The 15139-nt window shown below is 43.2% G+C and overlaps 1 protein-coding gene across 2 annotated transcripts; it reads right to left on the bottom strand.

Moving 5' to 3' along the window:
* Positions 1 to 2356: 2356 nt before the first annotated feature.
* HUS1 (HUS1 checkpoint clamp component) lies at positions 2357 to 9297 on the bottom strand. Of its 2 annotated transcripts, XM_009093868.4 has the most exons (8): positions 9147 to 9294; positions 8739 to 8866; positions 8113 to 8289; positions 7359 to 7466; positions 6380 to 6454; positions 4438 to 4537; positions 3941 to 4072; positions 2357 to 3153 (listed from the first exon to the last, which is right to left on the bottom strand). In XM_009093868.4, exons 1-8 carry the CDS (start codon positions 9196 to 9198, stop codon positions 3071 to 3073), a joined length of 855 nt encoding a protein of 284 aa, XP_009092116.1. In that variant the 5' UTR covers positions 9199 to 9294; the 3' UTR covers positions 2357 to 3070. The 2 variants fall into 2 exon arrangements, with proteins under 2 accessions (XP_009092116.1, XP_050826755.1); XM_050970798.1 differs by lacking the exon at positions 8113 to 8289 and having other exon boundaries at positions 9147 to 9297.
* Between the last annotated feature and the right edge of the window lie 5842 nt (positions 9298 to 15139).

The following is a 15139-nucleotide window of genomic DNA, read 5'->3' as shown; positions in this document are numbered from 1 at the left end:
TGCCTTATTCCATAGCTATGACATGACAGTAAACCATAAAAGTTCATAAAATATAAATCTGGTAAGTGCTAAAAAACCCTACCTAATTAGCCAATGATCTGGTATGAAAAGTCAGAATGTCCAACAGTCCTTTAGTGAACTGCAATAAATTGTGCTTAAGATTGTCATGAATAGTATATCACAAAGTGGAAGATTAATTAGAATGCAAGTAAGAGCTGAACACATGCATCATCCCAGTCTAAACAAAGAAGAATCAAACATTTATGGCACTAGCCCACACACACTAACGTAGTTTGTTTCCCTGACATAAAGATGTCCCTGCATTAATAAGAAGGCTAGAATTTAAGCTTCTATCAGACAAGCCAAGTGCACTGGAAATCCTTCACACAGTTATTCATCACTTATTGCACCCAGCTGTATAGCAGAAAGATTCTTGTTTTATGAAGAACTGAAGCAGAGATATTTAAGTCCGGATCACATAAGCTATTTAGCCACCTATTCTGCATGCAACATAACTAAGTCTATGCCTAAATGATTTTAACTGGGCCATTCATGATGCTTGCTCTGGAAACAGTATTTTTTTTCATAGCATACAGTGTCAAAATAATTTCAGTCTTACATTTAGTCATGGCAATCTGCCCATTTGAGAATTGTCATTCATGAAAAACCCTCTCACAAGGGTTAACTGTGGTCCATTACTTGTTCCCAGCTTTTTCTTAGCAATGCAGAGAAATACATTTTCCCACAGCTCTTTACCACCCTGTTTTCTTTTTCTAATCAAAATGTCATTCTTTTTTAATTGCTGTGACATTGAAAAAATCAGACTATTAGCAAAGGCTTTTTCAAATACAGCATAAAAATAAGGATCAGTAATGCAGTGTGTAACCAAAAAGCAAGAAAAACAAGAGAAGATTATAAGTTTCCATATCATATCAAAAAAGGTTTAAGAGGAAGAAACCAAAAACATGAAGGGACACCAAGGGACATAAAAGTGATGCAAGTATTTTAGGAGGCATCTATGTGAGAGTGTTAGAGTATTTATTCTATGGTTATCTGATTGATCACATCCTATAATGGATTAGAAAAAGAAAACAAATGAGGCAAACACAAATATAAAACCTGATTGATTAGCATAAACAAAGACAGTAACCATAAAAAAAGAGAACTGAAAATATCTGTTTGCATTAATTGTCAGTTGGGCTATCAAGAAACAGCAGCCTACGTTGGTTTTGGCTGTGATAGAATTTGTTTTCTTTGTAGTGGCTCATATGGTGCTGTGTTCTGGATTTAAGATCAAAACAGTGTTGATAACACAGCAATGTTTTTGTTATTGCTGAGCAGCATTTATATAGCATCAAGGCATTACCTCCACACTGTCCCACTAGCAAATATGCTGGGGACAAGCAATTGGTAGGGACACAGCTGGGACAGCTGACTCCAACTGATCAAAGGAACGTCTGTATCATACAGCATCAGGAAAAAGAAGGAGGAAGAAAAGGGCATTTGGAGTTATACAGTCTGTGTTCCCAAGTAAGTGTTATGCATGATGGAGCCCTGCTTTCCTGGGAATGGTTAAACACCTATGCTCATGAGAAGTAGTGAATGAATTCTGTATTTTGCTTTGCCTGTTAAGCTGTCCTTATCTGAACCCATGAATTTTTTCACTTTTACCCTTCCAATTCTCTCCCCCATCCCACCAGGTGTGAGTGAGTGGCTGCTTACCAAGGTCAACTCACAACATAGGCAAAATTGGACATTGCAAATAGTAAAGATGCAAACCTTAGCATGTTGCAGGCAGTGGGTAGAAATATGACAACTGATGAGGCAATGTGCAGGGCAAGGGAGAGCAGGAAGGAACAAAGAGGGTAGAAAGTTCTATAAACAGTCAGTCAACACACTCATCACTGCAAGACTATTCTACCTTCTCATTGCCACTGCATCTCCTTCAGCCTTCTCTTGAGCATTTGCATCTCCATGGACAAAAGATTCATTGCTACCTTAATGTCAATGCCCCTTGAAAGAAAAACCAAACCATCAAAAACCCAGCACTTCTGACCATGACAAGCTACTTTCTAGAAGAAACTGCCAGTCCATTTTGGCAGCATAGACTCAATCAGTAAAACAATCAAAAGCTGCATGGTACATGCCAGGGTAACAAATAAATCACACACTGAATAAGGAGGAAAAGACCTCAGAAAATAACCAGGAGGTAGAAGCAGGGACAGTACTCCTATGAGTGAAATTCAGTCATCCTCTTGGCTGCTTGGCATGAGAGCCTACACGCAATCTTACCATGTCTGACACCATGATGACACAGGTTGTACAATGTTTTCTAGCCAGAAAGGGAAAAATGTGATCCACAGAGAACTTGTTCTTTATTTCACACCAATTTCTGTGCTCACGCATGCCCTCATATGATATTCATTCTGTACACAGTGATTTTCACTGCCCACATTAACAAAGTAATCCAGACTGTTTTGCTCATCCTCCCAGGCCAAGAGTCAAACAAAGACTAAGCACAAACAGAGCTACTGAGATATGTTGGAGCAAGTGTAACCAAAAGATTCCTACTGGAACAGAATTCAATTCTGTACCACTTCACACTTGCCCAGGCAAATACCAATCAGGCAACCTTCCAGAAGGTTCTCCTGTTTCATGGAGGTATGATAGCTTGCTCAGAGACCTCTTAACTTGGATTGCATTGCTCAATACTGAATACACACAACAGCAGCTCCAAAGGTGAATTCTACCTTTAGTTTTTTAGTATTTAATTCAGTGTGCTTTTGGGATGTTTTGAGCTGTGGCTAAGACAAATTTCAGTTTTGCTCCTCCTAAGAGTAAGATATACCAACACTCCCCAGCACTGTGTCTTTCACAGCATATAACTATTCACAAAAATGGCTGTCTGGAGGAGGAGGTATTTTGAACACTTTCATAAATATTGAAATAATGTCCATCTGATGGCTGCATCTGACAGTGTCTCACATCAAAATACTCCAGCAACTCAGGAAAGATTTCAGACTTCATGAAAGAGGCCTCAGGTTGGAAAATGACCAAGATTCCAAAACACTCAGGCAACTGCTGGAATAAAATACTGAAGTGAAACCTCCTCATGGAGCAAGATGAAGTGGACAATTCTCTTACGTACAATATCTGTGAGGAAAAAAAAATTAAAACACGAATTCACCTCAAAGCAGGAAAAATACTTAAAAATTACATATTTTAAAGATGTCACCATAAAAACAATGCTTCCACCACTTCTGACAATTAAAATCCTTGAGGGTTTGTGAAACATTAATAATTTATGAAAGATGATACCAAAAAGTAAATATATAGTGTATAGGTTTATAATGCTACACCAATTATTTAAATCATCCTTGGGAAATTCTTAGTATCTGCACTAAACCATAACAAACAGATGTTCTCAGAAAAATCACAGTTATAAAAATAGGATATAAACCCCTGCAAAGACTTCTGCTAGAAAAGAAGTATTGTTTTCTATGGCTAGAAACACTAGCTGTATAAAAAGCATTTTAGTATTAGAAAACATCCTGAGGGAAAAAAACCCAACCAAAAAAACATGCCAGTAAATTCCAATTTCTCTGCTAGAAGCTAGAGGCATTAAGACTTTCAAAAATAGTATCTCAAAATAATAATAAACATTAATAACTTTAAAACAAAGAGAACAAGACAACACACATGATTAGTGAGTCTGAGTGTTCAGCTTGAGACTTTTAAAACAGCCTGACTTATTTTTTCTTTCCCAAATGCCTAGGACGTGAATCTAACTGCCTAAAAATATAAATACTAGAAGTCCTCGGGTACAGTAAAAATAGTTGACTTTCAGACAGACAAAACAGAAGACTGATATTCTGCTGAAACTAAGTATGGCAAACGACCCTACTTAACTGGAGTTCACAAGCAGAGCTGTTGAACTTACTGCACAATGCTTTTGTAGGATTGACCTGCTGTCCAGCAAGCAGCTGCAGCAGCTTCTTGATGTCTATGCATGCTTCAGCCATACTTTCCAAATCTCTGCCTTGAGCAGAACTTTGACATCCGTCCTCTGATGCTAAAAGAGTAAGAACACAATACTTAGTCCAAACACAAAAAGCACTTTCAACACCCATAAGGACATATCTGAAAACTGCTGAAGTGCTGGAACTCAACTGGCTCGTTTTTCAGAACAGTGCAAGAAAAAGAAATCCCAGTTTTCCTATCAAACTGTCAAGAATAATGGAAGAGATTCCCCACCACCACCCAAAACATGAAACAGACACTGCACTGGCCACTCCACTTTTTCTTTTAAGATTTCATTTGAAGACTTTAAAGTACTTAATGCTATTTTCAAAAGAATAAAAGTCAAAAAGTACTGTTATAACCAATACACTTAAGTTATGAGATCAGACAGACATAAGAGGTAACAGAGAAACTTACCCCAGGGAGGATTTCCCAGGTCTTTAAAATGTGTTGTTACAGACACTAAGTCAGTTTCTATTTTCAAGTTCATTTCACCACTCAAGTTTGCTTCAATCACCTGCAATCAATCTCAATTTTAGGCAACCTACTTTCACATTGCAGAATTACAGAGGAATAGAGTTTGGTTTTGTTCAAATAAAAGCTTCCAGGAGTACTTCAGTACAAGTCAACCATACTTTCTGAAAATGGTTGAACATTTGATTGTTCAGCTATAAAATTCCCATTTGGGAATTTGGTCTAGAGTAATTCCCATATGAATTACTCTGAGCCAAACTTTCAGAAGTTATGAAAAGAAAGAAATTTAATTGTTCTCCAGTACTTTTAGAACAAGTAATAGATTTGGAAGTTCATGTGCTGAGGAAAAGACTTCAGAAATAAGAGACTGAAGCTGGAGAAATGCAAAGATTCCTGAATTTCCATTCAGTTATTCAACAAATAGAAAGGCACCTACACAGTCTATATGACACACACAGAAAAGGGGATGCACCAGAAGCTGACAGTGCTGCTTTCAAGAATTTAAAATAGACAACAGTAGATCAGATCAGTAACTCCAATAAGGGCTTTGAACTGACAGAAATCCTAGAAAAGTGCTAAAAGCTTTCAAATTCCATCCTGTAAACTGGAAGAAAGAATTTGAAGGAGACAATATATGGTCTTACACAAATCCCAAGCAGATCAGAGGATTCCTAAAGCACAACTAAGCACTTTGCTTCTGTGATTAGATGAATTCTCAGTAATTTAAAAAAAAAAAAAAAGGCTTGTACTGCAATCAGAATCTTGTATAGAATGGCTCCAAACAATGGACAATGGACAAGTACTATCAGAAATTGCTTCTAAGCCCATTTTGCAGCACTAATCTTGACCAGTTTAATTACCAGGATGCATCTTGCAAAAATAATTAATTGTGACACTTGATGTAACAACATGAAAGCAAGACACCTAGTATAAATCCAATCCCATCATACAACTATGCTGTGTGAGAAAAGAGCCTTAGCTCTAGAAACAAAAGCACTGAGCTCAATTTTGCATAAGCATATCCACCAAGGACATGGGGGAAGGAAAGAAAATAAAAACAAAGCCCCCAAAAAAATCTCACAAAAGGAAAGAGTTTTATATGTATTTGCAGGACGGCTACCATTTGCAAAACTGCCAGTAACCCAAGGTAATCTCTCAACTCTTCCAAGTCTTGAAAAACTGAGACTGTTCCAATTTCAGTATTCTCAGTCAACAGAAAATTTCCTATTCATCAAAACTGGTATGAACAGCACCAAACCCAAACTATTTCAAAGCTCTACATTTACTTACTAACTTTCATGTCAGTCAGTTATGGTGAATGTGAGCACAAACAACTAAATAAAAAACCAAAGCCCTTTTCTGTCCAACTGCAGAGGGCTTCCTTCTGTTAAAAGGCACTCTAGAAATCCAGGGTAGACTGCAAATCCAACATGTCAGTCTAAAGCAGAGTGTCACATCCAGGGGCTATTAGCAGCATTTCCTTTAAATCCTATGTCAAGTTTACCTGAAGTTCATTCACAGATACCTAACACAACACTCACTTAACAGGCATTTCCTTAATGAAATAGCCCAGAAAATCTCCACACAGCTTCCTGAAGTACTGTCATTTCTTACCAGCTATAAAGAGTAGTTTGTAGCAACACAATGCCATGTTCTTTAGTACAAAGAGCATCATTTTCTGAGAAGGCCAAGAAAAGCTCTTCAGTGTAAATCCTAAAATAAATCCCATAATTCTATTCAGGCTTTACACAGGCTTCAGGTGCCTTGATTTCAATGTCTAAGTCATCTCAAGATAAGATAATGTGGCAGCACCAGTTTAGGCAACCTGTTATGACCCTCATGAAATAACACTTGTAGCACACATGCTTTAAGTACCTTAACTTACAATGAAATTGCTGAGATTCTTCATTCTTTCCACAACACTCTTCATTGTTTTCAGCACTGGCAGGTAAATACTGACCTAGGAATGCATAAGAACTACATTTGCACAAGTATTTCAGATGTGATTGGGACACATTTATTTCTGCTTTCAATTCTTTCATAGTTTGGACCGTGTTATCTACGGCTTTCAGGGTGTACAATATCTATCTGAAATCAGCAAATGTCTCAGAAACAGAGGAACTCTTTCCCATTATACCAACAGGCCATCATTCTAGCAATTGTTCCATACTTAACATTCCAAGTCTATGTTCAAAACAGAGGCATGTTTTTGCAGATCACACTCTCACATGAACATCTGTGTTACTAAATAGTCAATTACCATAGCCAAAAAGAAAAGAACAACATTCCTATGATACTGCAGTAATTTGTGGAATTGAAAATCTGAAATAAAAGAACAAAATACTGAAAGTTTCTTCTTGTATGTCTTCAGAATCTAAATACTCTTAGGTACAGAGGTAACAGACAACCACAACCTCAAATAGGAGCACATTTGTACAAGGACCTTTCCTTACAACTCTGCTAAAAGTCAAAATCAGGAGGAAACACATATAACTTTAACTCTGCCAGACAGGCCATAAATTTCAGAAAGAATAGATTATTTGGGCCATTTGGCATCTGAACAGCTGAAACAGTCTAAACTTGTGTGAGATGCTCCAGACTTAAGCCATGCAAGTCCTTTTCTCCTCCCTTCCTCTGCCATGAGCATCACAGAAGCAATTGGCAACCACTCACTCTGTTTCCATATGTTCTGGGCTCTCTTGTAAGGATAGAAGCCATGTTCCATACCCCTCCAAAACTGCAGCCTCCAGTCTTTCCTCTTGCCTTTCAACTCCTTTGCAAACCCCACCATAGTATACTCTATAGCAATACCATTCCATTTGCAAACCCCCCTTTCAGAAGGGAATATAAAAGCAGAGGCTTACATCAAAGTCTGGCACACTGGGCTCTCTGAAGTCATTCCACATTCTTCTGGGAATAACTCCCACAGGAATGTCATGTGTCACAATCCTACTGCTGCTTGATAAGGATGGCTTGAGGGAAAAAGAGGATGCTCTTGCAGTTAAACACAAGACTGGAATTCCAAATTTAAATTTTTCAGACCCACTCTGGGAAATGCTATAACTACATGCCTGACATTCAGTTCCAGTTTTCCCTCAGTTCCTATCAATATGCTTTTAAGTGGGCTTCCCTTTCAAATGAGGAAGAGTTTGTGACGTATCATTAGTGTATCTATAAGCTACCCTTAGAGCTGAAGAGGTGAATCAGCAGAGTTAGCAACGACAAAAGAATCAGAAGTCAGCATACAATATCAGAAAAACCAAAGCCAAAACACAGAACCAAACACTGAAACCTCCTTCACCTAACGGCTTCAATGAAAAGGCAATAATCTGCAGAAGATACAGAGGATGAAGGAATGGAGAAAAGCAGACTTTAGAAAAACTTGTTTCAATAACATAGTTTTCTTCCTCCACCTCCTCCTTGTCTTTTGGAAAACACGAAGCTGGTTCTGTATGCTACCAACCATAATGGCAAGAAAGGCTAGTGCAATGGAAAATGGCACAATGTTTCTTTAGTTTTTTAGAATTATACCATTTATGACTCTTTGATCTTGGGAAACACACTAAATTTTAGAAATCTTTTTCTTAATAATGAACGTGAAAGCATGGTTGCACTTACTAGCTCCACAGCAACTCTGAGACAGGGACAGTGTTTATTAGTCAACTTGATCTTCACTGCCTTAGCATTCTGGGCAGTTTTTAATGCTCTCCACAGGTTCTCAGGCACAAACTCTAAATAGATTTCATTGTGCTCTGCAGCTACTCCTTCCATCTGAAATTCATCGAAGAAATTCCCCTACAATTTTTGAAAGTCAGGAAATAAAGCAATCGAGAGAGGCAAGTTTTATTTCTCGGTCCTTAAGCTTAGAACTGCATTTGTACACCAGAACACACCCCCACCCCCCACCCCACATCACCTGAGGACTCTCAGCCATGAAAACTCATTGCTTCAGACTAAGCAGTTTAATGTACTCCCCTAACACCTAATCAGTCCATCAGACAGTGAGTTATACTTTCCTGTTTCCAGTTTTGGGCAGGCCCACGTGGGCCAGCACACGCTGAAGTTTTACACTGAAGTGACAATCAAGGGAAAGGGAGTATCCAACCTGAAACACCCGTGCAACCAGACAGACCTTGAGAGACCTGGCACATGGAAGGTGAGGGATACAAGAAATGCCTCGTACATCAAACCCAATTGAATGCTCTGGTTTTCAAAATGTGGTTACTGAACTTTCCCGGGCTCACCTGGCTCAGCTCACACCACATACTGGCGCCTCCATTTGCTACTTTATCGGAGAGGATGAAATACAGCTTGCAGACAGTAAGGCGCAGGATGCAGGTCTTGGCTAACTTGGCGATTGTGTTAATTATACCTGCCGGAGGTAGGGAGGGAGAGAGGAGGATGTTACAGCGGGGATCACTCCATGCACCCCAGTCTCTGCGAGACAGAAAACCCTTCAGCTTTTACAAACGCAGCTCGTGCTGCTTCGCAAACTCCTAAATACCTCGGGGCGAAGGAAAGCGCCTCATGCCCCGTCCTCCCAGGAAAGCACTGTGGCCCCCACCGCCCTTCCTGTTTTCTCTGCCCGAGAAATCCGGCCCCAGCCGCTCAGAGAGGCATTGCCGCCCTTGAGCCTGGCCCGACATACTCACGGCTGAAGTGGTTGAGGCAGGCGAGATCCACGATCTTAGCCCGAAATCGCATGGCGGCGCCGGCCCGCGCAGCCCCTGTCCCGCTGCCACAGAAGGGGGCCAGGGAGGGCGGGAGGGGCCTCACAACCAACCCCGCACCGCCCCCGGATGCGCGGCGGGGTTGGGCAGGGCCTGGCTCAGACCGACCGCGTTTACTTCCGCCGCGGGGGCCGTCTCGTCGCAATCCGGGCTGAAAAGCTTAGCACGAAAATGCTTTGGCGTCCCCGGAACATACGTGAAAATTCGGCTGTATGGGTCGCAGCCCGGACGTCTGGAGAAATTTCTTTTTCAAAGCCAAGGGGGCCCTTGCGGCAGACACCATCAGCCCCAGGCAGGGGCCAAGCTCCGACACTGCCCCACAGGACGCGGTGGTGGGGAAGGAAAGCCACAGTCGTGTTACAATGTGGAGCCAACAGCTTCGTGAGGGGCCTTTCCACTGCCTCACTGGTACCAGGCCACCCAGAAAGGGCTGGGCAACTGAAAGTGTTTTGGGAAAGGTAGTCTCTGCCAGACCGGGCACCTCATGTAGCCAGGCTCCCAGCTTAATGCACTGGGATTTAGGCAAAGGTTAGAATAGGTCAAGAAAATAGAAAGTGAAGGAAAACTTTGCTTTTCCTAGTCAATGTGCAGCATGCCTGTTTCCTATTGACGGCGTCCTTTACCTTAATGGTTTTGGTTCCTTGCAGTCCTTCAAAACTACAGCATTTGCAGAGACGAATTCTGACAGACCAAAAAAGAACAACACTAGTTTTCTAATGTTCTTTTTTGGTCTGTCAGGATTGTCTGGTGTTCTTTTGTCACATTGCAAGTTCCCCAGATCAGCTAAATTGCCTCTCTAACATTTAATTTTGTAATGTTCTTGAGATACTGCTCACACACCTTGATGCTCTCTTTCAATTGTCATTATGAAGAAAATGAAAAGAAATAACCTTGGGTCTGCATAGTGACAGATACATCAATAGTTTCTGGAGAGGTTATTCTCTGCTTGTATTTATCTTAGGCCTTGTAAATTTTGTAGAAAAAAGCTGAAGATTTTCCTAGAGAAACCAGTACAGCAGGGCGTCACAAATTCTCATCTAGGATCCTGCCAACTATGTCAATTTGTCACAAATGAGTAGTTTAGAGAATCATCATGAAAGGTATTAGCAAAAGTGGGGTTAACATACATTTATAAAAGTGTGACAAGTTCAATGACAAGATTCATTCCATCATGGATGAAACATACAAAGAAAAATCTAATTAGAATAATTGTAGAATTATTTACAGAGAAAAAAGAGTAAGGAAGAATCACAAATTCAGAGTATACTCTCTTGCTTTCTAAACTCCTCATAGAGCTTAGGTGCAGCTTGGTCCAGTCTTAGCTTCAGACTTGGACAATAGTTTATACCTAGCAGAATTATCTCCAACTTTTTCATTAAATACTGGTCAATTAGCCTTTTGTTTTGTGAAACGTGGCTGCAGAAGATAAAGCCCTGGTGGTGTGAAATCCCACACATTAAACTTTGCAGTTTAACACACTTTCCATCTCTCACAGGCATAATTGCAGACTGCTTTTAGGGAAATCATTGCTACATGAAAGTTAAGCAGGAATTTGTGGAAGGAAGGTTGACCTAATCCCTTTCAAGTTGTGGCATCCTAATACATGTGGATTGCATAAGGTTTAAGAGATCCAAATAATTTGCTTTTCTGTCTTTGACTATGGTTTCCTGGTTTGACCCTGGTCAAACGCCAGGCACCCATGAAAGTCACCCACTGACCCTCCCCAACCACAGCTGGGCAGAGGAGAGAAAAAACTAACAAAGTGCTCATGAGTTGAGATAAGGACTGGGAGAAGACACTCCAAGGGCAAAACAGGCTCGACTTGGAGATACAAAGTAGGTTGTTTTTTATTACTAATAAAATCAGAGGAGGATAATGAGAAGTACAATAAGCTCTTAAAAACATCTTCCCTCAAACCCTCTTTTCTTCCCACCAACAGTGCAGGGAGACAGGGCATGGGGAGTTTTGGTCAGTTTGTCACCTGAGATCTGCTGCTCAGGGAGAGGGGGTCCTTCCCCTGTGAGAGTCCCTCCCATGGGAGACAGTTCTTCATGAACTTCAGCACAGATCCACTCTCATGAGCAGCAGTCCTCCCAAAACCGCTGTGGCATGGATCACACTTCTGTGGGGTGCAGTTCCCCAAGGACAGGCTGCTCCAGCCTGGAAGCAGGGGTGCCCTCTCTCTACTGGGTCTTCCACTGGATCACAGCATTTTCCAGGCATCCACCTGCCCTGGCATGGGCACCTCCCCCACAGCCTGCAAATGGATCTCTGCAACCCCTGTGGATCTTCACGGCCTGCAGAGAAATCTTGTCTGCAGTGCCTGGAGCACCTCCTCCTCCTCCTTCTTCACTGACTTTGGTGTCTGCATGTTGTTTCCTTCACATGTTCTCACCTCCTCTTCTTCTCTAGCTGGAATTCAAACTGTGCCACCGCTTTGTTTTGATTTTCTTCTTAAATATGTTATCACAGAGGCATTACCGTCATTTCTGATGGGCCCAGCCTTGGCCAGTGGCATGTCTGTCTCAGACCCATCAGAGATTGGCTCTGCTGGACATGGTGGAAACTTCTAGCAGCTTTTCACAAAAGCTGCGCCTCCCCACTACCAAAACCCAGGCTGCCCAAAACCAACCCAGCTGGACAGAAGTTTGTTCTCTAGCTTGTTTTCTACATATGGTCTGTTGTTAACAATGCTTTATAACCTCTGAAGATTAAGCCACAATGAGAAGACAGTCTTTATGTATACAAAAAATTTTCACTGCTTGCCCTAAATAATAAAGAACAGAGAATTAATAACCAAGATGGGTGTCAGAAATAAATTACTATATGCCACACATACACCCAGAAGTCTGCAAAAAAAGGGATTTATGTTGCTCTTGCTCTCATTACAGTTGACTGACAGGCTCTACTTCAGGGGTTCAGGCCAGGCAGGAGCCATTTATTACTATAGCTGTAGGAGAAAAGGCAGATTAACAGAGGTTCAGTTCTCTATCCATACTGGCTTAATACGGAAGTGCTAGGGTTTATTGAGAGCAGATACAGACAGCTTTGGGAAGGAACCTTGAAATGGTACAACTGCTGTGACAGAGTCGGAAACTGTCACAGCAGCTGTACCCCCTCTTCTCCTAATAACTCAGAACCTCTGGGCTGTCTGTGGATCTTCTCAGCCTGTGTCCTGGTTTAGGGCAAATTTGTGAGAAAAGTTCCAAAAGGGGCCCCTCCGGAAAGCAAATCCGCATGGCCCCTCCCCCCAACCAGTTTGGGAAGGATTTCCTCAGAGAGAAGTGGAAAAAAACCTGTTTATCTAACAGGCAAAGCACTCCCCAGTACACAAAATTAACAATACTGGAGGAAAAAAACTCATTCACCGCTCTGAAGAAACAACAAATTAAGAAAGTTTCTCCTGGGTGGTCGCTCTGTTATCAGTTCCTCCAGTGCTGGGAAAGGCTGTGGCCCAGAGTAGACCCCGGCAGGCTACAAAGTGCAAGCTCTCGGTGTTTCCCTGGGTCCTAATCTGGAGCAGGTTTAAATGGTTCCAAGAAAATGGAAAGAAAACCAATCCAAGGAAAGCTCAGACTGCCTCAGCTAGCTAAATAAAAAGCAAAAGGAGTGCCGTGTTCTGCCCCGTCTGTGCCCAGACAACAACAGTGTGCTCTCTGTTCCAGCAGACTGTGGAAGAGTGAGTCCAGTCCCTGATAAAAAACTCAGTGCTGCTTCTTCTCCCCACCCTCGTTCTCAGCCAGTCTTAAAGGCACAGAATGTAATATCCAGCATAAACACAAGACACAATTAGGGATACAAGCATCATAACATCACCCTAGGACAGCCTGTCATCCTCTTGCTTGTGAAAGCCACTCCAGGCTACAGGCCCCTGAACACCAATGCCGACCCTTTTGCCTGGGAAACAAAACCAGCCTGGGTTGCTGATGGCAGATGGCAGGAGCCACTTAGCACTGCCACAACAGCCCAAGCTGGCTGTGGTGCCACGTTGGGTCCTGGAGGCATCCTGCACAATGCTGTATTTCAGCAGACAACCAGCCACTCCAGGCCATGGGCCCCTGAACACCAATGCCAGCCCTTTTCCCTGGGAAGCAAATCTCACCCACCCTGGTTCCTGTTTCAGTTTGCAGGAGCCACTTGGCACTGTCAAAGCAGCCCAAGTTGGCACTGGTGCCAGCTTGGGTCTCGGACGCATCCTGTGCGATACGGAATTCCAGCAGGCAGCCGGCCACTCCAGGCTACAAGCCCCTGAACAAAAACGCCGGCCCTTTTCCCTGGCAAACAAAACTCACCCGCCCGAGTTTCTGATGGCAGATGGCAGGAGGCACATTACACTGCCAAACTAGCCTGAGTTTGCAGTGGTACCAGCTGAGGTCTGGGAGGCATCCTGCGTAATGCAGATGTTCAGCAGGCAGCCGGCCACTCGGAGCCACAGGCCCCTGAGCACAAAAAATGGCCCTTTTCCCTGGGAAACAAAACTCACCTGCCCAGGATCCTGATGGCAGACTGCAGGGGGCGCTTGGCACTGTCAAACCAGCCCAAGCTGGCACTGGTGCCAGGTTGGGTCCAGGAGGCATACTGCACAATGTGGAATTTCAGGAAACAGCTGGCCACTCCGGGCCACTGGCCCCTGAAGACAAACGCCGGCCCTTTTCCCTGGCTAACAAAACTCACTAGTTCGGGTTGATTCATGGCAGATTGCAGGAGGTGCTTGGCACTGCCAAACTAGCTCGAGTTTGCACTGGTGCCAGCTTGGGTCCGGGTGGTATCCTGCGAAATGTGGAATTCCAGGAGGCTTCCAGCCACTCTGTCTAAGGCCGGTTCCAAGGAAAAAAGCTGTGGTGGAAGCCATGTTGTGGCAGCTTTGTGTTCCCCTTGGGATGCCTTTTGCAGGTGCAATGTGCCTGAAGCTCTGGGCTTTGTGGTTTTCAGCACCCTAGCAGACAATGGCCACTCCGGGTCTCAGGCCCCTTGACAAAAACATCAGCCCTTTTCCATGGGAAACAAAATTCACTAGCCTACGTTCCTGGTGTGACTTTAAATGTGGCAAAGTCGTGGGGTGATGAGTTTTACTGTCCGGATTTGCTCCCCTACAAAGCTGCTAGCATCTGACCCTAGCCATAGAGACTCCACTGGTCCTAGAACTTACAGCCTTCAGACCTGCAATGTCTTACTCAAGTCCACTCTGACCACTGACCCATGTCAAATGGATTCCACTGCAGTCTCAAAACTCTGCATTTTCATTGAGCATCCCCTTTTGATCCTGACCCTGGCCATAACAATACTCCAAAATATCGTGAAATAGCCTTTAAAAACCCCTTCTATACACTGAGAAGCCAAAAATGTCCTAAGAAACCTTCATGAATCCTCTATATATCCTTAAAAGTTGTGGAAAAATCCTGAAAAAAAGCTCCTCAGCCTCCAAGCCCCACCTGTTGCTCTCTAACACTCAGATGTCTTCCCTACCTTTTTGCAGTGGATCTTGCTGTCCTCTCATGGTTCTGTTGTTGTCCTGGTGTGAGGGTTGCTGTCTTGTCCCACTGGGAGGGTTCCACTCTGGTCTCACTGTTAGGATTGCTGTGTTGTGCTGCTGTTGGGGGAAAGGGCTGTTGTTAGGGGGGCTAATTAGGCTGAGGGGTGATGCAGCTGTACCCTCCAGCACTGATCTCCACTGGACTGTCCAGCCCTCAAGCCCTCCCTCTGCCCCCCAGCCCTCAGGCTCTGTCTGTCACCCTCAAACCCCCCCCATGCCACTCAAGCCCCCTCTCAGCTGCCCCTCAGCTCCTGTGTGTCACCCTTAAGCCCTCTCATTTGCCCCTCAGCCCCCAGCTTCTCAGTATCAACCTCCAGCTACCCCTGCCACCCTCAGCATCTCTGTGTCACCCACTGCCCCCTCTCCCTGCTCCCTCCTTAGC

This window comes from Serinus canaria, chromosome 2 (genome assembly GCF_022539315.1).
Source record: "Serinus canaria isolate serCan28SL12 chromosome 2, serCan2020, whole genome shotgun sequence".
Classification (NCBI taxonomy): domain Eukaryota; kingdom Metazoa; phylum Chordata; class Aves; order Passeriformes; family Fringillidae; genus Serinus; species Serinus canaria.
The sequence above is the reverse complement of the archived record's forward strand: the minus strand, read 5'-3'. Positions and strand labels throughout refer to the sequence as shown.